The sequence below is a fragment of the Diceros bicornis genome, chromosome 2, assembly GCF_020826845.1.
Source record: "Diceros bicornis minor isolate mBicDic1 chromosome 2, mDicBic1.mat.cur, whole genome shotgun sequence".
Lineage (NCBI taxonomy): Eukaryota > Metazoa > Chordata > Mammalia > Perissodactyla > Rhinocerotidae > Diceros > Diceros bicornis.
In genome coordinates, this window is record NC_080741.1 from 22,596,368 (window position 1) to 22,624,138 (window position 27,771).

Here is a 27,771-nt window from a genome sequence, read left to right on the forward strand (position 1 = left end):
TAAAATGTGGGGATGGCTCGCGCTGCTGCTACGTCATGTCGGGGACGCCGGAATCTCTCAGGCGGAGGTAGTGGAGTTTGGCTCGAGTCTGTGAGCTAGATCCCCGTGGCGGCGGCGTGGAGGTTTCTTACTGTGGCTGTCGTTGCCTTGTCTTACGCCCGCGGAGCTTAGAGAGGCCTTAAGCCGACCCAGCGGAAGGCCGCAGCAGGCCTAGGTAGCATCGACGCGGCCTCGGCGCCCCTGGGGAAAGCGGGGGGGGCTGCTTTGCTGAGTCTGAGGCAGCGGCGGGAGCAGCTCAGCCTCCTGGACCGCCCTGCCTGCCTCCCCGGTGACGGATGGAAGCTCCCTTGGAATTTTTATTCACCGAGTGACCTTGAGCTCAGGGCAACGCCTAGCTTGTAGTTCCTGGCCGCACTCGGCTATTCAGGTACATCCTCGCCTCTTCCTCACCCCGCAGTATCTTCAAATGCCCTAAATTGTGTTGCTCAAAGGACCTACACCTGGAAGGCAGAGATTGCGTTCTAGTCGTGTGTTTGCCAGGCGTATAACGTTATTAACTATAGTGATTAGTAGTAATAGCTTTTATTATTGGGAGTTTGCAGGGTACCAGGTATTGCGGTAAGTGTAATTCTCCCATCAGCCCTGGGAGTTCTCTATTCTTAATCTTCAAACTGAGACACAGAGAGTTGGGTATCTTGACCAAGATCACACACCTAGGAAAAGAAGGGCCTGTCTGTCCCCAAAGCCCAGGAACAAATTAGTTAATGTATGTGAACAGTTTCCTTTTTGCAAAAGGAAGAGGGTCAGCGAGCAGGGTTATTACGTGAGGCCTGTGTATACCTCGAAGTGAAATGCAAATTAAAGGTGGTTTGTATTGAAATTGGTGCTAGTGCCTGTTTTGGTACAGCTGGATTCCGTGGGGTATTGCTCCATGACTAGGCATTTATTCACCTCCTGGTGGAGAAGGCATGCAGTGCAATGAAAACGCTACAGTACTGAGAAGCAGAAGATCCGGGCTCAGAATCTGACTGTTGCCAACTGGCTCTGGGAGCTGGATGTTTACATTCTTTGGGCCTTATTTCCTTTTCTGACTAAAAAAGGGTTGGATTAGAGATGATTTACAAGATCTCTTCAGATCTAACATTCTACTTTTGCATCGATATGAGTTTTGGTTTCACAATCACGTATACTGTATTTTATATTTACATAATACGTATATATTACACACACTTATATACACATCCCTATGCTTATTTATGTAGACATACTCAAATGTTTGCATGAAGTTACCAATTTTGTGCACACCAAAATGAAGCTCCACCTACTTTAGCTCTTTTAAGGCTTGAAAACCTAAAGGCAGAGGAGTCTTGGGAAGAAAATTCAGAAGTTACATTGAAGGAGTTTGTAGAAGATTTTTTCAGAAGCTTCACAAACGCTCCATTTAGCACAATTGAAAATCTACCAAGCAGTTAGGAAACGTTTGTTAAACTCGTTGAGGGTTAACTGGGATGCTTCTGATCTGTCTGAGCAAAGGAGACATTCCAGCAAAGCCCACACAGCTCAGTGGCTGCTCCCTGTATCTCTGTAGACACAGAGACTTCCCAGGTAGCCTCTTGGAGGCGGGAGGACAGGAGAGAGTCCCCAGTGTCTATTCTGTAGTCCCAGTGATTGATTTGAGGTTGGGAACCATATTTAGTTCATCAGTGCTTCTGAGCATAAGTATCTGCAAATTAAAGATGAGCCATTTTCAAATGTTCAGAAATGGGTGCAGTCATATTTGGCTCATGGAAGTATAAATTGGTAGACCTTTTAGAAAGCAGTTTGGATCCATCAAAAACAATTTGCTGGGGAATCTTGAAATCTGAGGTTAACAGTCCTAAAAGTTACAGGGGTTGTTGAGTAGTTTTTGTTCATAATTTTTTTGTGATTTTCCAACTTCTCTTTGAGTATGTATTACTTAAAATGGAAAAAGAAAAACTAATGAGCCTCTTATTAATAATAATTGACATTATGTGCCAGGCATTGTACCAAATGCATTATGTCATTGAAACATGCATTATGTCATTAAAACAGCCTAGTGAGTATGGGTATCATTAATCCCATCTTCAGTACTGGGAAACCTGAGGTTTAGGGGCTAAAGAATTTGCCAAAGGAGGCAAAGCTTGAAAGTGGCAGTAAGCGATGGTGAGAGCTCACATCTGTCTGACCCCAGAACCTGGGCTCTTAATTAACTACGATGCCATTTGTGATGTGATGATGTTTGAAGCAGAGCTAGACTAAAACAGCCCTGGAGCTCAGCAGACTGCGGAGATTTTCTGCTAGAGCAGTGCTGGTTCCTTTGATGTCTAGATTTGGGGGTCTCCTTGGCCTTCCATACTGCTTTCATCCTGCTTTCTGTCAGCCATCCCCCTTGTCTGGCCAGAGGTAGTTCCCTGCGTGGTTCTAGCCAGTTTGAGATCGTACTGTGCGGAAGAAAGTAAAACCATAGCTACACCCGTGATGCGGGTTTTTTACTTCACTCATCACTTTTAAATAAAACTTTACAATGACTACTAAACTTTACGTTATTCCTGGGGAATGGAAACATTTTGTAATGAGACATTTTTGGACCCTCAGAGCATGACAAAAGCATATTTACTAGTTGCTATAGTGTCATTTGAAATCACATATTTATGGTTTGCTTTTTTTCATAATGTCTTTTATCATAAAATGTTAACAGTGCTGATCTGGAAAATACCAGTGACCAAAATTCTTAGCATAAGATCAAATTTAGAACCAGGTCATAATTGTGTAATAGAAACTGTATTTAATGAGTGCTGTTGTATATCAGGCCAAGGGGAGTCGTTTATTGGCAATATCAAACCACCACTTCTTGTTTGGCAGGGAGGAGAGAGGTGGTTAATGTATTTGGGATGATTTTTAGTAAGATTCTTGCTTGCCAGGTTCTTCCATGGACATTTATTCTTCTCAGCAATCCAGTGAGGTGGGGCTGGCATTCCCATTTAAAAATGGTAAGAGGTGACTGGCCCAAGATCAAAAACCAGGGAGGAGTCAGATCTGAGCCCAGTTCCACTGCTTCCAGGTCAAGCACTATAATAACTTGTATACCACTAGGGTTCCTGACCAAATGCCAAATGCCAGGAATCCCTCTGCTTCCCCTGTGGCACCTAGGATTTTAAATCAACAGGTGCTGTGATAGTTCTGTGAATTTACTTAGTTTCAGTGCATTACTGCTCTTTGAGGCATTCTTGATTTTTCTCATTCTCTCACCTCATCCAGTCTATCAACAAGTCGTAGGTTCTAATTCCGAAATATATTCTGTGTTCATCTGCTTCTGTCATCTCTGTAGCTTTATCCTACTCTGATCTTAGACTGCAGCCTTCTCACTGGACTTCCTGCTTCGACTCTTGACCCTCTAGGATCCATGGCATGGCAGCCTGAGTGATTGTTTAATGTAAATTAGATCATGTCCCTCTCCTGGTTTATTCAAACCCTTCAGTTGCTTCCCATTACCCTTAGAGTAAAGTACATGCCCTTTAGAGTAAAGTACATACACAGCATGGCCTGATGTGATCTGGCACGTGTCTACCTGCTTTACTTCATCTCATGTCACTCTCACCTAGCTCACTGCTCTCCAGTGGCACTGGCCAAGCGAGATTCATCTGACACGCCAGGCTTGTTTCTGTGATTGGGCCTCTGCCCGAATGCTCTGCCCCTTACGGCTGCTTGGCTGCCTCTTCCTCATCATTCAAGTCTCTGCTTAGGTGTTTTTTGAGAGAGACCTTTCCTGATACTCCCCCACCCACCCAATCACTCTATTTCCTGTATCACACTCATTGTAATCTGTAATTGTCTTGTTAATTATGTTTACTATTATCTGTCACATTCGCTGTAATAAAAGCTTCATGATGGCAAGGGCCTTGTGTTTAGTTCTTTATTGTGTCTTCACCGCCTAAAATAGTGCCTGGCACCCCAGTAATTGTTAAATAAATTGATTACTTACTGAACAGAAACCAGTATAGCTCATTTTAAATCTTTAATCTGTTGCTTGCAGTAGTCTTTTTTTTTTTATTGATGTTTTAATGGTTTCTAACATTGTGAAATTTTGGGTTGTACATTTTTGTTTGTCCATCACCACATATATGACTCCCTTCACCCCTTGTGCCCACCCCCCACCCCCACTGCCCTGGTAACCACAGTCCAGTTTTCTCTGTCCATGTGTTGGTTTATATTCCACATATGAGTGAGATCATACAGTGTTTGTCTTTCTCTTTCAGGCTTATTTCACTTAACATAATACGCTCCAGGCCCATCCATGTTGTTGCAAATGGGACGATTTTGTCTTTTTTTATGGCTGAGTAGTATTCCATTGTATATATATACCACATTTTCTTAATCCAGTCGTCAGTCGAGGGACACTTAGGTTGCTTCCACTTCTTGGCTATGGTGAATAATGCTGCAATGAACATAGGAGTGCATAAGCCTCTTTGGATTGTTGATTTCAGGTGCGTTGGATAGATTCCCAGTAGTGGGATGGCTGGATCATAGGGCATCTCTATTTTTAATTCTTTGAGGAATCTCCATACCGTTTTCCATAGAGGCTGCACCAATTTGCATTCCCACCAGCTGTGTATGAGGGTTCCTGTTTCTCCACATCCTCTCCAACATTTGTTGTTTTTTGTCTTGGTGATTATAGCCATTCTAACAGGCGTGAGGTGGTATCTTAGTGTTGTTTTGATTTGCATTTCCCTGATGATTAGTGATGTTGAGCATCTTTTCATGTGCCTATTGGCCATCTGTATATCTTCCTTGGAGAAGTGTCTGTTCATTTCCTCTGCCCATTTTTTGATCGGGTTGTTTGTTTTTTTGTTGTTCAATTGTGTGAGTTCTTTATATATTATGGAGATCAACCCCTTGTCAGATGTATGTTTTGCAAATATTCTCTCCCAGCTGGTTGGTTGTCTGTTCATCTTGATTCTGGTTTCATTTGTCTTATAAAAGCTCTTTAATCTGATAAAGTCCCACTTGTTTATTTTTTCTTTAGTTTCCCTAGTCTGGGTAGGCATGTCATCCGAAAAGATTCCTTTAAAACCAATGTCAAATAGTGTGTTGCCTATATTTTCTTCTATGAGTTTTATAGTTTCAGGTCTCACCTTCAGGTCTTTGATCCATTTTGAGTTAATTTTTGTGAATGGCGATAGCACATGGTCCACTTTCATTCTTTTGCATGTGGCTGTCCAGTTTTCCCAACACCATTTATTGAAGAGACTTTCCTTTCTCCATTGCATGTTCTTAGCACCTTTGTCGAAAATTAGCTGTCCGTATATGTGTGGTTTTATTTCTGGGCTTTCAATTCTGTTCCATTGATCTGTGTGTCTGTTTTTGTACCAGTACCATGCTGTTTTGATTACTATTGCTTTGTAGTATGTTTTGAAGTCAGGAATTGTGATGCCTCCTGCTTTGTTCTTTTTCTTTAGGATTTCTTCAGCTATTTGGGGTCTTTTGTTGCCCCATATAAATTTTAGTATTCTTTTTTCTATTTCTGTGAAGAATGTCATTGGGATTCTGATTGGGATTGCATTGAATCTGTAGATTGCTTTAGGTAATATAGACATTTTAACTATGTTTATTCTTCCAATCCACGTGCATGGGATATCTTTCCATTTCTTTATGTCATCATGGATTTCCCTCAATAATGTCTTGTAGTTCTCATTGTATAGGTCCTTCACCTCCTTGGTAAGATTTATTCCTAGGTATTTTATTCTTTTTGATGCAATTGTAAATGGTATTATCTTTTTGAGCTTTCTTTCTGTTAGTTCATTATTAGCATATAGAAATGCAACTGATTTTTGTAGATTGATTTTGTACCCTGCAACTTTGCTGTAGTTGTTGATTGTTTCTAATAGTTTTCCAACAGATTCTTTAGGGTTTTCTATATATACAATCATGTCATCTGCAAATAGTGAGAGTTTCACTTCTTCGTTACCTATTTGGATTCCTTTTATTCCTTTTTCTTGCCTAATTGCTCTGGCCAAAACCTCCAGTACTATGTTGAACAGGAGTGGTGAGAGTGGGCAGCCCTGCCTCGTTCCTGTTCTCAGAGGAATGGCTTTCAGTCTTTCCCCGTTGAGTATGATGTTAGCTGTGGGTTTGTCATATATGACCTTTATTATGTTGAGGTACTTTCCTTCTATTCCCATTTTATTGAGAGTTTTTATCATAAATGGATGTTGTATCTTGTCAAATGCCTTCTCTGCGTCTATTGAGATGATCATGTGGTTTTTATTCTTTGTTTTGTTGATGTGGTGTATCACGTTGATTGATTTGCGGATGTTGAACCATCCCTGCGTCTCTGGTATAAATCCCACTTGATCATGGTGTATGATCTTTTTAATGTATTGTTGTATTCGGTTTGCCAATATTTTGTTGGGGATTTTTGCATCAATGTTCATCAGCGATATTGACCTGTAATTTTCTTTCTTTGTATTGTCTTTGTCTGGTTTTGGTATCAGGGTGATGTTGGCCTCATAGAATGATTTAGGAAGTGTTCCATCTTCCTCTATTTTTTGGAATAGTTTGAGGAGGATGGGTATTAAATCTTCTTTGAATGTTTGGTAAAATTCACTGGAGAAGCCATCTGGTCCTGGACTTTTATTTTTTGGGAGGTTTTTGATTACTATTTCAATCTCTTTACTTGTTATTGGTCTATTCAGATTCTCCATTTCTTCTTGGTTCAATTTTGGGAGGTTGTATAAGTCTAAGAATATCCATTTCTTCTAGATTGTCCAATTTGTTGGCATATAATTTCTCATAGTATTCTCTTATAATCCTCTGTATTTCCATGGCATCCGTTGTAATTTCTCCTCTTTCATTTCTAATTTTATTTACTTGAGCCTTTTCTCTTTTTTTCTTAGTAAGCCTGGCTAAGGGTTTGTCTATTTTGTTTATCTTCTCGAAGAACCAACTCTTTGTTTCATTAATCCTTTCTACTGTTTTTTTGGTCTCAATATCATTTATTTCTGCTCTGCTTAAATGGATATAAGTTTTATTTAGCATTTATGATAATTTTCTCTGTTTCAGAAGTAATTAGGAATTTTTTGGTGAGGTAAGGCCTGTGAGGATACAAACATTGATGGACTATTCTTTTTTGTATGGTTTTAGAAATTACTTAATATATGTTAAGTTTCTATAGTTAATTAAATACTTATACTGCATATATGAAACCATTGGACATATTTCACAAAATGGGTAGGTGTTTTTTTTTTAATACCTTATTGCTTTGGAAGGCACTCCCAACACAATTTGATAAAAATACCCTTTTTTTTTTTTACCGGTAGGTGGCACTCTTGGTCATGGTTACTATTGTTACAAAACAAGATTTTAGAATTTTAAAGGGAACAGCTTTTAAAAATTAACATTTCTTTGTTTTCCAGTTTAGTTGAGCAGTAGACCATTCAAACAGCATAATCACTAAAAGATACTTCTTATGTGAGGACAGTTTATTTTAGCAATAGTTGTCTAAAATGTTGAGCAGAACAATATTTCCATATTTAGCTATGTATCAGTTAAATTTTATCAAGGAATCTGGCCTTAAATGACATGTAACTTTATCATTCTAGCCATTGGTCTGGTCTTTCATGGGGTGGATATCCTAAGTAACAGGAGTTAAAGACGGGCCAAGGAAGATGAAAAAGCGAAGCATTAAGAGAAACCATCAGAAAAGTGGAAACATGAGGAAGAATTGGTGGAAATGGGTAATTGAGAGTAGACTTGCTGTGCGGTGATGCCTGCTGGTTATAATTAGTGTTGCCTTTTGCAGCTAAGGGATAGTGGTGCTTTTTAACGGTTTCCCAAAACATTGTTCTTATATGTTGTCTCTGCCACTGCAGGAACTTTGTGAGAATTTCAGTGTATGGAAACACTGTCCGTGTTCCAACCAGTGTATATCCAAAGAACTCAGCATAATACCAGGACCACAATATTGCATGTCAGTCAGTCAGCCATAACACTTAAGGACTCCTAAAATCTCATGGACTTCTAAAGTAAGTTTTCCTTCTTTCTTTCAATGAGTAATGCACCATTTTTGGCGTAGCACATTTAAAGGAGAGAAACTGCATTTAGTAGTCTTGCGTGAGGTGAAAGAGGCCTTATACTTTTTTCATTTACTGAAGAGAAAAATAGTGAGTAGCTTATTTATCCACAATGATGCTGCATCATACTGTGGCAAGAAGCAGATCTTTTATCTCAAGACTAGTTATGAAGCAGTGGCTTTTGATATGATTTAGTTATAACTGAATAAATTACATATGACTTATATCACTACCTGATTTATTTACTTGTATTTATTTTCTGTATTCATCGTCTAAAATATAAGCTCCCTAGAGGTCTTTGTTTTGTTCACGTCTGTATCCTCAGTGCCTGCCGCATAATGGGCTCTTAATAAATATTTGTCAAATGCAGGGCTAAATTAATGAATATGGAGTAGGAACATAAGCACATCTAGCTTGAATATTTTTATAACTAAATTTGTTACAATTTGTTTATATAGTGCCTGCCAAAGAGCTCAGAAAAAAGAGTGTTCACATAACATTTTCATTTATTCTCAAGCTAACTAAGATAGGAAAGGACAGATATGGTAATATAACATGTTAAAAGTGGACATCTTAGGCAAAGAAATATTTAAAAATTGGCAGAGGAAAACAGAATGGTAAGAACCAAAAAAATATATCATCTGACTCCCAATCAGTACTTTTCCTAATAGACAAGTAGTTTTTTAGAATTTAAAGTGTCGGAAACCTTTCTGGTTTTTTTTTTTTTTTCCTACTGAGGAAGATTCGCCCTGAGCTAACATCCCTGCCAGTCTTCCTCTGTTTTGTATGTGGGTCGCTGCCACAACATGGCTGCTGACAAGTGGTGTAGGTCCACACCCAGGAACCGAACCTGGGCTGCCAAACTGGAGCCGACCGACCTTAACAATGAGGCCACTGGGCCGGCCCCTAGTTTTTTGTTTTCTAAACTTTTTATTGAAGTATAACTTAAAAACAGAAAAGCACATCCAAAGAGGACAGCTTGGTCAAATTTTTTTATTAAGACTTAATTTTTTTAGAGCAGTTTTAGGTTCACAGCGAAATTGAGGGGAAAGTTCAGAGATTTCCCTTATATCCACTGCCCTACAGATGCATAGCCTCCCCCATTATCAACATACCCCCCAGAGTGTTGCATTTATTACAATTGATGAACCTACCCGGACACATCATAATTACCCAAAGTCCATGGTTTACATTATGGCTCACTCTTAGTGTTGCATGTTATGTAGATTTGGACAAATATGTAATGACATGTATCCATCATTGTGGTATCATACAGAGTATTTTTATTGCCCTAAAAATCTGTGATTTGATGAATTTTTACAAAATGAAATACCCGTGCAGTTGACATTTAAATTAAGAAACAACATTGTCAGTGCTACCTCCCCAAAGGTAACTACTAACTTGATCTCTAACTGCATAGATTAATTTTGTCTGTTTCTGTACTTTCTAACACCACAGAATATGTGTTTTTTTGAGTCTGGCTTCTTTCATTTTTTTCATTCAGTGTGATATTTGTGATATTCGTCTCTGTTTCTGCACGTACTTGCCATTTACTCACTCTCCTTGCCGTGAATCTCAGAAAGTTTGCCGGCCTCTTGCACTTTATCTAACAAGAAATATTAAAGACTTGTGTGGTGCTCTTTGGGTGGAATACAATTATCAGGCAGTTAGAAAATCTACTCTCCCCTTCTGTAACAGCATAAAATTAGTCATGTGAACTTGGTCAGAGATTTCGGAAACTAATAGAGAATATATAATATTTGATGCTACCAATGATGACATACATATGTACCGTGGAGATCAGTTGAATCAACTCTAAATAGTGGCAGAAATTTTTTCAGGGTGAGGTTAGGCCCTTAATTGCTTTGCTGTTAGATCAGCTCATAACAGCACCAGCAAAAATCTAAACTCTTCTTCACTGGTCCCTAAATTAGTCTGATATTTCTCTACTTTTTCTTAAAATACAATCATGCACCACATAACAATGTTTCAGTCAACAAGGGACCATGTATACAACAGTGGTCCCATAAAATTGGTACCATACAGCGTAGGTGCATATCATCTAGGTTTGTGTAAGTACACTCTATGGTGTTTACTCAATGACGAAATCACCTAACTGCATTTCTCAGAACATGTCCCCCTCGTTAAGTGACAAGTGACTGTATTGTAACTTTCAGTTTTATGTTTGCCCAGGGGACACCATGGCCTGTGCTGCTGTCATGATTCCTGGCTTGTTGCGAGGCTCTGTTGGAGCTGTCTGCACTCAGGCTGCTTCCTTGGGATTGACACCCAGTGCTTTGCGCCACCTTACTCTGACCAGGTGAGTCTTCAGCCTTCGGTGTCATTTGAGGTTGATTTTCAGAGAGACCTGACCTGCCAGTGGTCGTGAGAGGCATATCAAACTCCTGAGGGCATACCATGATGTCTTGTTTAAATGTGCATGCCATCAGCAGGTCGTTAAACTTTAGTTGAATGTGCAAATTTTCACTGACCGTTTTCTAGGATCCATAATGTTATATTGTATTTTGGATAGTCATGATATTACAGGGGAAACTAATTTAATTATTTTATGAGGATAATACTAACCTAATTTTACTTTCTGTTAAAGCATAATGAAATCCAAAAGGAAAACTGATCACTTGGAGAGAACTGCAGATGTCATCCGCCGGGAGGTCTGTATCTTTGGGCTCTGGCAGGGTTCTCTAGGCTGGATGGTTGTGAGTGGCTTATGGAGAAGGCATTAGATGAGCTGGATCCCTTTGAGGGACAGTCAGGGAAAGTTTGTTATTTTTCCATTCAGAACTTTTCTGAACAGGACATATGACAACTGATTTGAAAAGATAAGAATGAAATACTCAAATTTTTCCCTTTAAACTTGGAATGAATGGATTAATTTTTGATGAAGGGACTATAGCAGCAGTTGAGGGAACTATCTTCACAGGAATAATGTTTAGGTTTTAGAGCATACATTTTATGAAGAGCATACCATTTCTTTTCCTTCTTTTTTTTCTTGGCACCATGTCACAAAGTCCTTGTTCTTATCCCTACCTTAGAACAAGGTCTTCTTTCATCAAGGGAGAAAGCACTAACATCTGAGACAGGAGGGCGGACGAGCTCTTGTTACCCTTCCCACGTGCAGACTTTTTCCCACCATATTCAGACTGTAGAAAGCTAATCCTCCACCTGAAGGGGTGTCAAGGGCTGGGAAATAAAGGATCCTCACCCTTTACCTCAGTGAGTAACCCCGTTTTCTTTTAAAAACGTAAATTGGATATTTGATTCTGCTTTTTGAGTGATTCTTCACACATTTGGATGTATTTAGCTTAGTGATGTGTTTTGAAACTAATAGCAAAAAAACCCCTATGTATTTCATATAGAGAAGGATTATATGCTTGCATAAATATGGTTAGAAATGGTATTGTTGCAGTAGTTTAATTTTTAATATCAATAGTAGATATACTTTAGTATAAGATAATATTGTTTAGGCCCCACTTTTTAAGCTAATTCTACTTTCAGAAAATTGCTTTGGGACCAAGGGTGGTTTGTTTGTGGATTCACCTTTAAGTCGATGTTTTTGGAGATCTGTGTAAAATTAGTTCAGCATAATAGATTATGAATGTGTGGGAAAATACACTTTACCACTAATGATAAATCCGAAAATACTTTTTTTGGTTTGTTCAACACATAAAAATGCTGATTCTATAAATGTGAGATTTGTTATTATTTCTTTTTAAAAAGTGAAACCTTGCCAGTTTTAAAGAAAAAGTGGTTTATTTAACAGGCTTGGAGTACATTCTTTTCTGTTGTATTTTGAGGCAGATGGAGTTAGAGCAGGGTTTGGCAAACTTTCTGCTGTGGGGAGAGAGGGAGAATCCCCCTCTGCCCTTTCCTTTAAGGTTCCCATGGCTGGCCAAACAATCAACAAGACAGGTTAGCAGAAGAAAATAATACCAAGTTTAATAACATGTATACATGGGAGAAACTCAGAAATGAGCAACTGGTTCCTCTGTCTAAGCTGCTTGCTTAAGTATTGTAGCTAAAGGCAAGGAAGGTGTTGGGGGTGGGTAGTGGTCTGGGACTTCAGAGGACAAGAAGACAATTCTTTTCAAGGTCATCTATAGATAATGTGGTCAGGGAGAGATAGAGTTTTTTGATAAAAGGGGCTTGGTGACCCTCCCATTGTAACATCTATTTTACATTATCATTACAGCCATCATGATAGAAGATCTGTTCCAGGAAGGAGCCACCATGTCAAATTCTTTAGGCAGTTAGTGGGGGAGGTCAAATGTCCCTCACAGAAAACAATCAAGGTAAAGAGGTGTATTTCAGGGTGGCCAAATCTTGATCTCCCACACTGCCAAGGGCCAGATAGTAAGTATTTTAGGCTTCATGGGCCATGCTGTCTTAGTTACAACTACAAAACTCTGCTTTTGTAGTGTGAAAACAGCCATAGACAACATGTAGACAAATCGGTGTGGCTGTGTTCCAACAGAACATTATTTACCAGAACACCCTGGTTTGGCCTGTGGATCGTAGTTTGCCAATCTCTGAATTAAAGTAGCATTTCATAATTTTACAGGACAAAATTACTGAGACTTTTAGGGGGTTATTTTGAGCCAAGTTTAAGAAACCTACACAGAAAGTTAATGTAAACTCTAGTAGTGTGATAGAAAAGTTCAGAATTCTAATGCCTGGAAGTCAGAAAATTACAAGGGTTAATTCCAACTATAGTATTACCTTACCTTGGTGGAAGAATTTTCCAATTGCAATGCTTGTCTTTCTCTTCTGTGTCTAATTTCCACTCCTCTCCCAAACAGCTGGGAGCTAGGAGAAGCTGGATAAAGCCAGATGATGTCTGGGGCTACGACCTCAGCGGCATAAGGTCATCAGGGGCTCATCCTAGTCCCTCCAGAGGTCAGCTCCTAGCCATAGAGCAGGAGCTTGACCTTGGACTTGTTAGAATGAACAGCACCTCGGGTTGGGCTGCAACAGAACTGGACCACCTTCTCATAGTCTCCACTGCCGCTCTTGCCTTTAATTTGTATTGCAAGTACACTTTACAAAACTCCCCACATGTCATTTGCTCTTCAATTGAAGTCTGCGAGGTAGCCTAAGGATAGGGTGGGGTCTGCATTTTACAAAAGAGGAAATAGAGCCTAGGAGATATCTAGTGGCTTCTCCCAGGGCCACAAGGAGGCTCCAGTCTAGGTCTCTGAGTACTAAGCCAAAGGACCCTGCCTTCCCTCCCGGAGTGGGCAGAGAATGGAGCACTCACCCACCCAGAGATGTCCTTTCCTTATTAGGAATTGGGTTTCCTCTGGAGAACTTACTGAATGACCATATTATCATGTTAATGCTTCTTACTTGGGGCTGTAAATGTAACCAGTCTGGGGTCACCCTGATGCAGGAAACTGAGCTCTGAATTGAATGACATTTGACTGTGTTCCAGTTCACATTTTCTTCTTAAGGATCAAAGAATAAGTAGTCTGGGTAACTTTAAAAATGTCAAGGAGATGAGAGTAGAAATATTGTAATGCAGTAAGGATTGTTCAGGCAAGGCTAAGATTTCACTGGAGGAGTCACTCTGTGCTTGGCCTCTGCAGAGGGCCGGCCCCCTGAGCAATACATACTCTATTCATCAATTTGATGGGAGAGTTTGGTAATGAAAGAATTTTTTAAATTACTAATTCTTATCGATTCATTTGGAAATAAGATACTAGGCTGGTCCTGGAATGGCAGCATTGAAAATGATAGATAAGGTCTCCAACCTCAGATTGTAGTGGGACTCTGATCAGAAGACGCTGATTTTATGTACCTAGTTGATTTTGGAAAAACCACCAATCCTTTTTCAGTTGTACTAGTTTGCTTCTTTGAGAAGCCTATGCCTTATCCTAAGGATGCCTTCTGTGTCTTGTTCCCTTTTTGTTTACAAAGCACTTGATTATATAGTAAGTTGTTCCTTGATTCTTACCACCACCCTGGGAGGGAGGTGTGGGGATCCTTAGCCCCATTTCACAGATGAGGAAATGAAGACTTAGAGATTTAGATAGGGTGACCCTGCTTCCTGATTTGCCTGGGGTAGTCCTGGCTTATGCCTCTTGTCCTGCTGTAATGATCAAGAGCTCCCCCTTTCACTCTCACAGGTCCCCTGCTTTGGGTGATAGATTACACTGTCAGCCTGAGTTTAAAGGACTGTTCAAGTAAGTGGAGGACTCAGCCCTTGAACTCAGATCTTTGATATCAAATTGGTTTTTCTTTCTACTGCAACAAAAGAACATGACATTTGATTTGGACAGACTTTAATTGAGCAACACAATGGAAGATGAATTTCACATATCCTCATCTCTGTTCTGAATCAAAACTTCACTAAAGTGTTCCTGGGCATAAGAAAGGGGGACTTGCTGCTGGCACAGTAGTTTGTTAAAGTCAAATGGCTGGGCTCCTGGGGCAGAAACCTTTGGGGATCCTATGGGTCTCTGTGCTGATTATCAAGTGCTGAAAATCTGCTTGACTTGTGGTTTTGCTGAGGCTTGGGTTTGAGTGGGATGGGCTTCTTGGCTGGAGAGCTGGACTGTGTCTGAGCTTAACCCTTACGATTCTCTGCTAGTCGTCACCTATACATTTTGGGAAGATTGTATGCTGGAGTGGCCTTCTTCAATTTGATGGGGGAGTGCATCTCTTTAATATGAAATCTTTCCCAACAGTTGAACTAATTTGCTTTGATTATCAGAGTCTAATGGTCAGAGAGTCTTTTAAAGATTATCCAGCCTGGGATGAGCGGTACTTGGCATTCCAGCCTCAGGACACTGTCAGCTCTGACAGAGCAGCCTACAAAGAGGGAGGCTCCTTGGGGAAAGGCCCAGTTTAGCAACACTGTAGCCACAGTATCTCGCACAGTGCTGAGGCATCATAGGTCCTCAGTACATGTTTCACTGAGTGGAATAAACCAGTGTTAATCCCTGCTCTGGGGCTGGTTCCCTGTACTGCTTTGGATGAGTCACTTTGTAAGGTAGGAACAGTGATGATACCCATCTCAAGAGATGAGGTGATGGTGCAAGTATCCTCTACCCTTCCGTACAGATAGGGGCTGTGAAAAATGAGAATTTGCCTGTACTGCTGCTTCTTGTCTGTGCCCACCACTTAACTTGGTAGTGTCTAAAATGTATAGGGTCAGTGCTTTTCACTGATACACTTTTGTTCAATAAATTAAGTAATCTAAGAGGCAAAGCTCTTTTCCATTTTTCCCGTAGAGGATCCAATCAAATGAAATGGATTTTATTTTAAGTTCAGCGGACATATGTTGAGTGCCTGATGTGTGCCCAGCCCTGTTCTAGGTGCAGGGAATACATGTATGAGGCAGGTAAAGCCCCTGCTATATGTGGAGCTTCATTCTGGTGCAGATAAACCAGAGAATGTCAGATGTGATAGACACTGTGAAGGAAATAAAACTGGATAATGGGGTCATGGCAGGCAAGAATGGCTGGGGGCAGGGGTGCTATTTTATTTTTGATGAGGAAGATTAGCCCTGAGTTAACATCTGTTGCCAATCCTCCTCTTTTTGCTCGGAAAGATTGGCCCTGGGCTAACATCCGTGCCCGTCTTCCTCTACTTTTATATGCGGGACGCCTGCCACAGCATGGCTTGATAAGCGGTGTGTAGGTACATGCCCGGGATCCGAACCTGCAAACTCCAGGCCGCCGCCAAAGCAGAGCATGCAAACTTAACCACTACGCCACCAGGCTGGTCCCCAGGGGTGCTATTTTAAATCTGTGTAACATTTGAGCTGAGACTTGAATAAGGAAAAGAGCCAGCCATGTGCATAGCATTCCTGGCAGAGGGACGGGCAGGAGCCAAGGCTTTGAGGCAGGAACGAGCTTGGCATGTTCAGAAGAGGGGGGAAGGATGAGAGGTAGGCAGGGCCCAGGTTGTGTAAACTGCTGTGGCTTGGGTGGGGAGTTGGGGTTTTATTGTGCTTTGACATGAGGGATGAGGCTACTGACATAGTCTCAGGAGAGGTGATGGTGGCTTGGAGTAGGGTGGTAGCAGTGGGGGTGGAGAGCAGCAGGTGGGTCTAGGACAGAGGTGGGGCTGATGGGATTCACAGATGGGGGCAGGTGCGGTTAGTGAGAGAAGGAGAGGAAACCAAGATGATTTCTAGCTATGGGATTTGAATAATCTGGGTAGATGATGCTGGTGGCATATATTTGCTAGAATGGAGAAGAACAAGTTTGGAGGAGGGGAAATCAAGAACTCAACTTTGGAACAATCTGGGTGGGAGGATGGGAAGTGGATGGAGTTACAGATGAAACAAAATTAGCCATAAGTTTTATCAGCTCACATCAACTGTTGAATCTGGGTCATGGGTACATGGAGATTCATTGTACTATTTTTACTAGTTTTGTATATATTTGAAATTTTCCATAAGAAAAAGGAAGAAACATTGGGAGATAAAAGAGTTCTGTGTTGGATGTGTTGTTTGAAATGGAAATTCAAATCAGCAGTTGGATGTATGAGTTCAGAGTTCACTGCTGGAAATAAAATGTTTAAGCCATGGAGAGTGGGGGAAGAGGGCCTAGGACTCAGCCCTGGGGTGTGTCAGCATTTAGAGGTTAAGCAGAAGAGGAGGGACCAGCAGAGGAGATGGGGAAGGAGTAGCCAGCCAGGCAAGAGGGAAATCAGCAGGGTGGTGGTAAAGCCAGGAAAAAAAGTGTTTCAAGGAGGGAGTGGCCAACTCTGCTGAATGCTGCTGAGAGGTCGTCATTGGATCTCACAGAATGGATAGTGGGTGACCACAATGGCGTCTCTAGTGCATTGCTAGAGTGAAAGCCTGACAGGATTGTGTTGCAAAGAGAATGGGAGATAAGAAGGTGGGGCCATGACCAAATATAACTCTAGAAAGTTTTTTTATGTGAGTGAGAACAGAGAAATGGGGTGACAGCTGGATTAAGGGAGAGGCTTGTTTTGTTTGTTGTATTTTGAGAAGCAGCAAAGCACAGTGGTCAAGTGCCTGGATTCAAACTTCTGCTTTGCCACTTACTAGCTCTGGGACCTCAGTTTTCTCCTATATAAAATGGGGGTAATAATACCTACCTTCTAGAGTTGTTGGGAAGATTGAATGAGTCAGTGTACGTAAAGTGCCTGGCAGCTGGTAAGCACTATGTATAGGTGTTTGCTGCTGCTGCTGTTGTTAGGTGAGGTAGAAGCTCCGAGTGCTCGCATGTTCTCGTGGAGAAGAGCAGAACAGGGTGATACATGAGAGAGGATGCTTGCTGGAGTGAAGGCAGAGAGGAGCCTCAGCCCAGGTGGACAGGTTAGCCTTTGGTAGGAGCAAGGAGAGTTGATTTTTCATTTCAGGATGTAGTGTTGATGGGCATGAGCCACTTAAGTTATACAGTTGACAGAATTTTGTGGTCTTTCCTTGTCAGTAAATCACTTCAGTAAAACCAGTTTCTTTTAATAAGATTCCTACTCATCAGATTGGTATTCTGCCACAATTTAAATAACATCTCTGGGCCTTGGTGGCCTTATGTGTAAAATGATGTGTACTATTCTTGATAATGACTGAATTTTCCTTCGGCTCTGAAATTCTCTATGCCCCAAACGTACTTTTGTTTCAGGTCATCTCTAATCTTGGCTTTGTCTAAATTTTTAAGCCAGCAAATGAATGAATGGGAGTGAACAGAGGAAGTCAGCCAGGTTTCCCAAAGAAAGACCTATTTCCTGTACCAAGACTTTTGTAGCAGCAGTAACATCAAGATATCCTACATAAAACCAGCTTTTTACATCAGCATGATGGAATTTCCTTCTAGATGCTAACTCCCTCAAAGCATTAAAAATGTGTGCTAGTAAAAGTTGGCAAATATATTGTTATTTTATTGAACAGTAGAAGAGTCTAAATGTTATTTTATGGAAAACTTCATTTCCTGCCATGTGTTTTAACTTAGGACATGGCTAGTTGAGGTTTCAGTTGCGAAATCTTTTGATCCATTAAGTATGAGAGCAAGTACAAATGTTAAAACCTAGAGTTTCTCCTTCATGTTTTGCTTATTCAATAAAAGTAAAGAATGGCACATAACAAGGGCCGTGATTAAGATCCTAATTATATGAAACTAGCTTCAGAATAAAATAAAGATGCAACCTTCAAAAAGATTTTGCTAATGTTTTTAATCCACATCGCTAGAAATCTTTATGTAGTGTACAGTATTTGTATTAATTAAAGTGTTACGAGGGAGGCGTGTCTTTAAAAATCATGAATTGTGCAAGGTATTTTGTGTTGCCAGTTATAGCAGTTTTGCCCAGATTATCAGGACTAATAGCAATGGTAAGTATGTTACTTTTTGTATTAATACCAGTAGGCATAAAGCATCTGGGAACATTTTTGGTCATAGAAACTATCCAAAAGAAAATATGACTTTTTCAATAGAAGATATAACTTCTTTCCCTTCTTCATTGAATTTTGTGTTTGAGCGTTGGCGAGTGATTGGTGATTTTACTTCTTGTAGTCTGACATTTGATTCCATGTTTCAGCTGAAATTCTGTTCCACTTCTCTCATGATTATGAATGTTGGTTTCCCTGCCACCAGGTGACTCTTTGGGATGTGTTTAAAGCTTACGTGTGTCTAGTTTTGTTAATGAATCTGACAGATGCCAGTTAAACTGTTGTAAATGAAATAATCTACCTCTTGGCTCTGTTTCTACAGATTATTGTATTGAAAGAAAATAATGAATGTTTATGAAATAAACATTTCTTTTTTGTAAACCTAAAAAAAAATGAGAGTAATAATGTAATGGAGAGTCCTCTGATGATTCTTACCACCTGTCTTTGTAATAAGATTTTTAAAATAGAGTGTGTGGCAAACAAAGGAAGATCTCTCTTCTACTGAAGGAGTCCCTGCCTGCCCTGACCTCCCCCAGAGTTTGGAACATGAATCTAGATTTTCTGTAGTGAGTGTTTTCCCCTTTCTTTTTAAACAATAAAAGTTTCCTGAACTTCTACTAACCTTTGTTCTGGAAACCAATTTTAATTGACTTTAACTTAGAATTTTCATTCATTCTGCAAAAATTTACTGACTCTAACTATGTGTTGGGCCCTGTGCTTGATCTAGGGAGTTGATATAGATGTAAATTCTACCCAATACCTGACCTCAGGGGGCCTGTGGTCTGTGTGGTGGAAAAGACATGTTCATGAGTATTTATAATTTACATTAATATATGCTAAATATGATAAGAAAGGCAGAAACATTTTCTTGGTAGAGTTGAGAGGATGGAGAACAGAGAGAAGACTTCAGGCAGGGGGTGGTATTTGAGCAGGATCTGGAAGGTGGGTAGGAGGTTGACAGGACTGAGAGCGTGCTGCATGCCTAGGGACCTGGGCAGGGATTTGGAAGTGAGCAAGTGTCAGGTGCCTTTGAGGACCAGCAAGTTGTCCAGCTTGGCTGGTAGACCACTGGCACAGGGATCCAAGGGGAGCTCAAGCCGGGGTGACTCACAAGGGCCTTGTTACATTTTATGGTATTCTTTTGGTAGTTGAGTGTTAGAGAGCCCTTGAAGGGTTTTGAGCCGGAGAGTAACTCGGTGAGGTCAGAACATTAGGAATATTCACCTCTCACTGCTTTGAGAGGGACAAGAAGGAGGCTAAGACAGCAATTCAAGTAAGAAGAAAGAAATTCTTGGCTTAAGATGGTGGCAGGTGGGCAAGGAGAAAAAAAAACATGAGCCGAATTCATGGAACTTGGCTCTGTTAGGGACAAAATGCCTGGAAGAGTCAATGGCTGTGTGTGTGTGTGTGTGTGTGTGTGTGTGTGTGTGTGTGTGTGTGTGTTTATCAGTTGAAAATGGATTTACTTTATTGAATCCAAGACAGGTCCAGAATTGAAATCCTGATGATGGAAAGCAGCCATTTTTGTGGGGCCCTCTGAGGACAGGAACCCTCTCCATCTCTGCATCCCCAGTGCCAGGCACTGTACTCAAGAAATGTTTGTGGAGGGAATGAATATGGTGGACTTAGTGGTACACATAGTGCGTTTACCATTGGGACAGGACCATCAGGTGATAAAAGGCCACACAGACGTGGGTTTGAATCTTGACTCGGCTGTTCTTGAGTGATCTTGAGCAAGTTACTGAACTTGTCAGTTTCCTCATCTGCAGAATGGAGGATGATAACACTATCTTTTGGGATATAATATGGTTATTCATATTAGCTGAATGAATTAATGCACATAAAACATCTAACCAGCACCTGTTATATACCTGAGATAAATGCTCCTCAGCATTGGCTGTTGTTACTCACAGGGGAGCACAGATGTGAGCCTGTGATGGGCACAAAAGTAATGGTGAGTTGGGGTGGTTAGTAGCCTTGGGAATGCTTGCGGGCCTCCGCCTAGAGGTGGGAGATGGAGTAGGAGTGAGGCAGTTTAGAGAAAGCTGCCATTGAGGAAGTGGGAGGAGGACTGGTAAAGGAGAAGGAGGAGGACTGGTAAAGGAGAAGGAGGAGGATCAGATTGGAGAGGCAGGAGGGGACCCCAAGAGTTCAATGTCAGCTAGCCCGGGCAAGGAGAACGCTTCAAGATGGAAAAGAAGTGAAAAGTATCCTATTCAGAGAGATGAGGGAGGGTGAGAACTGAGATGGGACGTTGAGTTTGGTTGTTCAAGGAGACATGGGCCAATCTTGGAAGGAGAAGTTCCGGGAGAGCAGAAGCCAGGTTACCTGTGGTTATGGAGAGCATCACGGAAAAAGGGAAGATTCTGTCGGAAAAGGAAGTATCAGTAGAGGCAGGGATTAAAGTCAAGATTTCTAAAATAGCTTAAAGACAGTATGGCTTTGAAGTTTGCACTAGCAAAATAATCAGTAGGACATGGTACAAAGACCACCATAAGACAGTAAGTAAGGTCCTTACTGTTGTCCATGAGAACAGTCCCCCTGAGGGTGTGCAGTGCTCAGTCTTCGAGGTCCTGCATGGCAGCACTGGTGTGGTGGCATATATAATACTAAATGAATAAAGTATAATATATAATCTACTAAATAAATACTAAGAAATTAATTATAATTAATGCGATAAAATGCGTTATAATTGACACTTAATGAGTGTTTGCTGTAGGCCATAAGTGCTTTGCATATATTGTCATTTAATCCTCCCAGCAACTCTTTGAGGTATAGGTGTTGTTATTCTCATTTTATAGCTATGCGGGGCTGGGTAGTGTGCCCAGAGTCACATAGCTGGTAAGTGAGTGGTGGAACCAGGATTAAATACTGGGTAGTCTAGCTACAGAGCCCATGCTAACAGCCATACTATGCTGCTTCCTTTTATTTTGTTGCTTAATTGCTTGAGACAAGCAAATGGCATTAGATGTCATGTCTGATGAAACAGAAGGCCTAGAGAGAGGAAAACTGAATGAAGCACAGGGCTGATGGGAGCTGATGAACCTTGATTCAGAGGGGATAGGCGGGACCAGTGTCAAAAGCGCAGGTAGAAGGTCAATAGTGGAAAATCACCCTAGTTGTCTCAGGGAGAGGAGGAAGGGAGTATTGGCAAAATACAGAGAAAGAGAGAGGCAGGAGAGAGAGAAAGGTAGAAAACTTTAGGAGATATTTTGAGGTGGTGAGGGAGACCACCATCTATCATGGGAATTTTCCAGGGGATTTTTAAGAATTGTCTTCCACTGATAGTTTGATTAGACGTAGTCCTGTTGGAGAAAAGGGGCTGAATGAGCCAGCATTAGGGTAGGAGGTTCATTGACCTTGACAGATTTCCAGGGCCCCTTAAGTGGAGCTGTGAAGGTCCTGCCCAAGGAGAATGACTGTGTCAGTCACCTGCTGCTGATTTGACTTGCTGCCAGAGTGGAGTTGAAGGGAAGGAGGAGGTTGGGGAAAGAGTCGTGTTGAGTTTTTCCCCCTGTTGTGAAGATGTTCCAGGTTTAGGGAGGAAGAGAAACCCAAAGGCAGAAGAAACAAAGAATGAATGAAGTAGAGACATTTTGAATTTGAGGGGTGCCGAGGCATGGATGGGCCTTAACCGAAGAGTGCCTGACTCAGACCTTTTTAGGATTTTCTAGAAATCAGATACATCATTCAGAATAGTGCTTCTCAAACTGCCTGGAGTGAAGGGCTGTTTTTGTTGTTGTTTTAAGGTTGTGGACTGTTTATATTTTGTAAAATATAATAAAAAATAAATTAAAAAAACAAAGACGTAAAGAGAATAACACAATTTGTTTTCTATTAGATTCAGCAGATGCACAATTACTCTGTGAAATTGCTAAAAAAAACAGGTTTCTGAGTACTCACTTTTAATTTCTGAAATTAGCTCACCCCGGACTCCTGGCAGGCTCAGAACAAACACAGGCCCCTAGCTGCTGGTGGGCCTCACTTTGCCTACATCATGCTAACAGTGAACTTCGACTCGAGGGCTCCGGTTCCCCTAGCTCTTCCCAGGGTGTCCAGTCCAGTCCAGGCGTGTGCTAGACACTCATTGAATAAGCACTTGTTAAACAATCCCTTTAAGAGAGGGTTTTTGTATGCGGAATAAAATACAATTAGTATGATAGCAAGTCTCTCAAAAATAAGATGAAGTTTGTTCACCTGATGGTAGGCAGAATTTTAAAACAAAGTGTGCTCTACCTTGTTTTGCAATTTTCAAAAGCCACATCTTTGTAGATTTCAAAAAACCTTAGTTACCAGAAAACCACAATTTGTTCCTCACATTGTGTACACACTCACCTCAGCCGCAGTTCGTCTTTTGGCTCCAGGTCGTGTCGGCAGCTAAGGTGTGTGGGGCTGCCTATGAGTCCCCATCGGTGAAGAGGCTCCGCCTGCTTGTTGCAGATAAGGATTTTTCCTTTAAAGCTGGCCAGTGGTAAGTGGCTTTTCTGTTTCCTGTGTGTTGTGTGTGTTTAAGAAGGTGCCATCAGAAAGAAGAGAGTATTTTTTCTTCTGGAAAGGACTCTGTGGGCGGCGGTTCCTCCCATGGGATAGGAATTCTGGACCATCTCCATTCAGGGTGGGCCTTTTTGGCATGGAGAATCTGATTCCTTTCCCTGCCTCCAAGCCCACCTCAGTTTTGAGCCCATGACCCTTTCAGTCATATGTGAAAATTGCTGCCTTGAGTTTTCCAGATTGAAACGAGGCAGCTAGTTCTGGTCCATGGACCCGACAGCTCTGATAACAGCTCTGATAATTGATGTTCTGCAGCAGTGGTTGCTAATAGAATGCACTGCAGTAATCTAATCTGCCTGAGTTATGTGTTGCTAGGGACTGATAACGTTTTTAGAAATTAGTCATCTTTGTGTCGAATACAGAGTAAAAACAGCAGTCTGCAAAGAAGAGTAACTGGTTATGTCACAGCTGACCACCCTCTCGACTCAATTCCTGCCTCACTCATACCTTGCCTGGGTTGGCTTTAAATATTTTGCTGACTTTATTATCAGGATTCCCCAGTCAGGCCCAGGCCACACCATACAAATCATGAGTCTTCCCCATTCCACTCTGAGGACTTGTCAGTATGCTGACAGGGGAACAGCCCAGCTATCCCACTATTTCTGCTAATGGCCTCACTGAGCTGCAATTTAATTGACTTGTAAATAAAGCAACTTGTATTTCCTTAGGAAAGGTGTGTTTGGGTGTATGTTTCCTTTATTTAAATAAAGCATTCATTTCTAAATGAATTTCTGGCATGTCAATCTTGGTAGTATTTCTTAGGAGTCACTTGACTAATTTTGGCAGTCCATCTGGAAATGTGGTTTTGTTAGAAGGAGGATGTGTGATAATAGAAGTGTGATAATAGCAAGAGTTAGCAGTCTTGTGTTAATAGTTTGCCTTTGAATTTAGAACTAGAAAACAAGATGCTGATTGCAATAATTTGCGTTTGTGAAGCAATTTACTGCAATCTTTGCACATGTTCAGTGATACATATTAAATGCATTTGGGCTGTTTTAGGGGGGTGGGCAACATTTTTACCCTTCAGAAATAGTTTAGCAGTTATTACATTGAAAAGTGGAAACTTTAATTGTAATGATCTGTTTTTCCATTTTTCCCTTTTGTGGAAGTGTTTGTGTACTGTGCACGTTGCTGTCTCTGTGCCTTTAACTCTGAATTGTGCCAAGACGCTGACCCATCTCCTGATTAGAAAAAGCCTGTGCATTGGTTTATAATGCCACTACCATGGTGTGTCTGCAGGTGTGTTAGCACTTGCAAACTGCAGTTACCTGATAAGAAAAATGTCCTCATTCCCTAGTGATATGTATGGAAATAGGATCTAGTTGTGATTCCTGAAATAAAATTATTCGGGGTTGGAGTTATGTATCCCATATTAGTGAATGGATTTGGTCATTTCACTGATGTTAGGACTGGTTTTAGTATGTGCCTGGCACACTCCTGCTTCAGCGAGCAGACATGGGGGTGGCCGTCTCTGGCTGGTTAGTGTTGACCCTTTCCCTGGCGCCCGGATCCTCCCCTTTTAAAAGCTTACTCCCTTCTCACTGACTTATTGTATGGCTCTGGGGCCTGTGAGTTCTTTGGATATTTGACTGCATGGTTACAGAATGGCCCTTTGCTTAGGTTAGTGGTGTCTGCTCCTTCAGTGCGGTTGCTGGGATGGCTTGCACTCTAGACTCGCTTAGATCATCAGCTTAGTGGTTACCTCTGTGTGGCACTTTGGGGAAGAGGGCAAGGATTTGGGAGAGAAGGAGTGTGGATGTGGCTGGCGTGCAGTTTGTGTAGTTAGCATTCTCAGTGTGGAGTGCTGCTGGAGATAAAGGAGAGGGTTGCTGTTGGGCTTGTCTTTGGGGTGGGAGATTGGGCCATGAGCCTACACCTCTGCATTCTTGACCAGTGGCCCTCTCTGACACCTGCCAAACTCTGCAGGGGAGGCTCCAAACCCGCCTCTAAATAAATAAATGAATGCTCTAGAGCTTTGGGCACAGATCCCCAGGTGGACACCTTCAACATAGACCAAGATCGGCCTCTGGGGCTCTTCCCATGCTGGGTACTGGTTCCTGTACTAGGAAACCAGATCCAAGAACCTCAAGCAATCGAATCCAGAGAGAAAGGCCAGAAGAGGAAACCCCCTCAGAACCATTTCTCACATAGGCAGGGCTAAACCTCTTGGGCTCGTCTCACCAGCAGGTCCACTGCTTAGCACCCAGCTCCTTGGTGAGTCCTGCTCTTGACCTTCTCGGAATTTCTTCCTCCCTGGGGGTGGAAAGATTAGCACTACTTCTTGGGACTGGAGTGTGCCACCAACAGTCCTCATGCAGTGTTGTGAGTGCCCTGAGTTGCCAGATTGAGTGTTCCTTGTGGCGCTCACTGCTGTGGACCGGGTCCATCTCCTGAGGGAGGCTGTGTCACAGTGTCATATGCCTAGTTCTCTGGAGACTGCTCTGCTCACATGCTTGCTTTTCTCCCTGCCAGCCCTGTGATGTTTTGGGATCTCATAGTAAAGCATTGTCATTTGGCCACAGTTTGCGCACCTGCTGTGTGCTGGGCACTGGGGCTGCATCTGTGGACAGGACAGGGCTGCCTGGTGTGCCACAGTTGAAGATGGATATGTGTGCCTTACTGCAGAACTAGGCTCTTCCTCTCAGTTCTTCATATACTCATCTGGGGTGTGGTAGGTGCCTCAACTCATGGCTCCAGGAGTGCTAATCCTGCAAAGGTCATTTTTAAAGGGGAGTGTGTGTGTGTTTAAAACTTCTTTCTTGGACAGATATTTTATTAAATATGTATTGTGCATATTTTATTAAATCCATTCAGATGAGATTTTTATGTCATTTGAATTCTGTAGCATTTAAAGAAGGAGTCCTTTTAGATGGTAGGGATTCCCTTTCACTCACCTGAGAAAATGGTCTTTATCAACACCAAGCAGCAGAGGGCACCATAGTTCAGGAGATAAAGCAGCAAAAGTAGCTTATTGATATATTTATTTTTTTAAACATGGGCACAGTGGAGATGCTATATACCTCCTCTCTGATAGCATATAGAAACTGGCTTAATAAATGTCAACTGTAGTCTTTTTCATTTTGTGTCTTGCCTGAAATGAAATGAAAGGGAGATGAAAGTGTTCGTGGAAATGAGTCAAGTGAGTATACGCGAAAGTAGGCTAGGGACCTTTTCTGGAGCACTTCCAGTCCAGAACTGGTTTTTAAAACTATAAAAAATGACTGGATATTTAAGGCAGATTAGAATAGAACATCATATCAGTAGAGAACATCGTGTGCTTTTATTATAAGCCTACTGGTAGGAAAACAGCTGAGGGAAATGATATTCTTGCTCTTTGATGGCTGAGAAACATCTAGATTGGATGTACAGATTTCCTAGACATGGGGATGAGAATTTTTTTGGTCGCAGGTTCTAATAAACTGCTCTTTTCTTTGGTATATGACTAAGTTTGCTGCATTTTCTAGAATCTCCACCAAAAAAGGGTTTTTGTGGCATAGAATTATCGAAGGCTTGAAACTCACGAGAGTTCTAGGCTATAGGAGTGTGCTTAGAAGAAAAAAAGGAAACAGAAGACTGGGAATTTAGAAGGCCACATCAGCCTATTTAGTTTGTCAAATGCCAGTGAAAAAGTTTTTGTGGCCTTTTTTTAATGTACTTTTTAAGTACTTTCATTGAGGTATACTTAAAATATCATAAAATTCATACGTTTAAAGTGTTCGATTCAGTGGGTTTTAGTATGTTCACAGAATTGTGCAGCCATCAGTACAAATTTCAGAACATTCTCATCATCCCAAAAAGAACCCTGTACCAATTATCATTCATTCCTCATGCTCTCGCCCCCTTAGGCAACCACCATTCTGTGTTCTGTCTTGATGGATTTGTCTATTCTGGATGTTTCATATCAATGGAAGTATACGATATGTGGCCTTTTCTGTGACTAGCTTCTTTCACTTAACATAATTTCAGTGTTCATCTATGTTGTGGCATGTATCAGTACTTCATTCCGTTGTATGGACATACCACATTGTGTTTATCCATTCATCAGCAGATGGACATTTAGATTGTTTCCACTTTTAGACTATTATCAATAATGTTGTTATGAACATTCATGTACATGTTTTTGAGTGGACATATATTTTCATTTTTCTTGGGTACATACCTAGGAGTGGAATTGTTGATCATATGGTAACTCTGTTTAACATTTTAAGGCACTGCCAAAGTGTTTTCCAAAATGGCTGTGCCATTTTACATTCCCACCAGCAAATGTATAAAGGTTCCAATTTCTCCAGATCCTCACTAACACTTGCTGTTGTCTTGTTGATTATAGCCATCCATCCTGGTGGATGTGAAATGGTAGCTCATTTGTGATTTTGATTTGCATTTCCCTAATAACTAATGATGTTGAGCATCTCATGTGCTTATTAGCCATTTATATATCTTCTTTGGAGAAATGTTTATTCAATCTTCTGCCCATTTTTTATTTGGGTTGTTTGTCTTTTTATTACTGAGTTGTAAGAGTTCTTTATATATTCTGAATACAAGTCCTTTTTCAGATATATGATTTGAAAATATTTTCTCCCATTCTGTAGGTTGTCTTTTAACTTTCTTGATGGTCTCATTTGTAGCACAAAGTTTTTAATGTTGGTGAAGTCTGGTTTCTCCATTTTTTCTTTGACTCTATGTTTTGGTGTCATATCTAAGAATCTGTTGCCATGAAGATTTATTCCTGTGTAAATCTTCTAAGACTTTATA

The 27,771-nt window shown here is 41.1% G+C and overlaps 1 protein-coding gene across 4 annotated transcripts in view; it reads left to right on the forward strand.

Moving 5' to 3' along the window:
* The first annotated feature begins 62 nt into the window (after positions 1-62).
* The window catches only part of OXNAD1 (oxidoreductase NAD binding domain containing 1), a 39,187-nt gene continuing 11,478 nt past the window's right edge, over positions 63-27,771 (forward strand). Inside the window, exons 1-6 of one of the 4 annotated variants that reach the window (XM_058553578.1) lie at positions 63-427; positions 7,620-7,754; positions 7,890-8,042; positions 10,284-10,410; positions 10,699-10,762; positions 22,815-22,939. In XM_058553578.1, coding sequence (XP_058409561.1) covers positions 10,292-10,410; positions 10,699-10,762; positions 22,815-22,939 — 308 coding nt within the window. In that variant the 5' untranslated portion in view covers positions 63-427; positions 7,620-7,754; positions 7,890-8,042; positions 10,284-10,291. The remainder of the gene's footprint in view (positions 428-7,619; positions 7,755-7,889; positions 8,043-10,283; positions 10,411-10,698; positions 10,763-22,814; positions 22,940-27,771) is intronic. The other 3 variants (XM_058553559.1, XM_058553587.1, XM_058553568.1) reach the window with 3 other exon arrangements.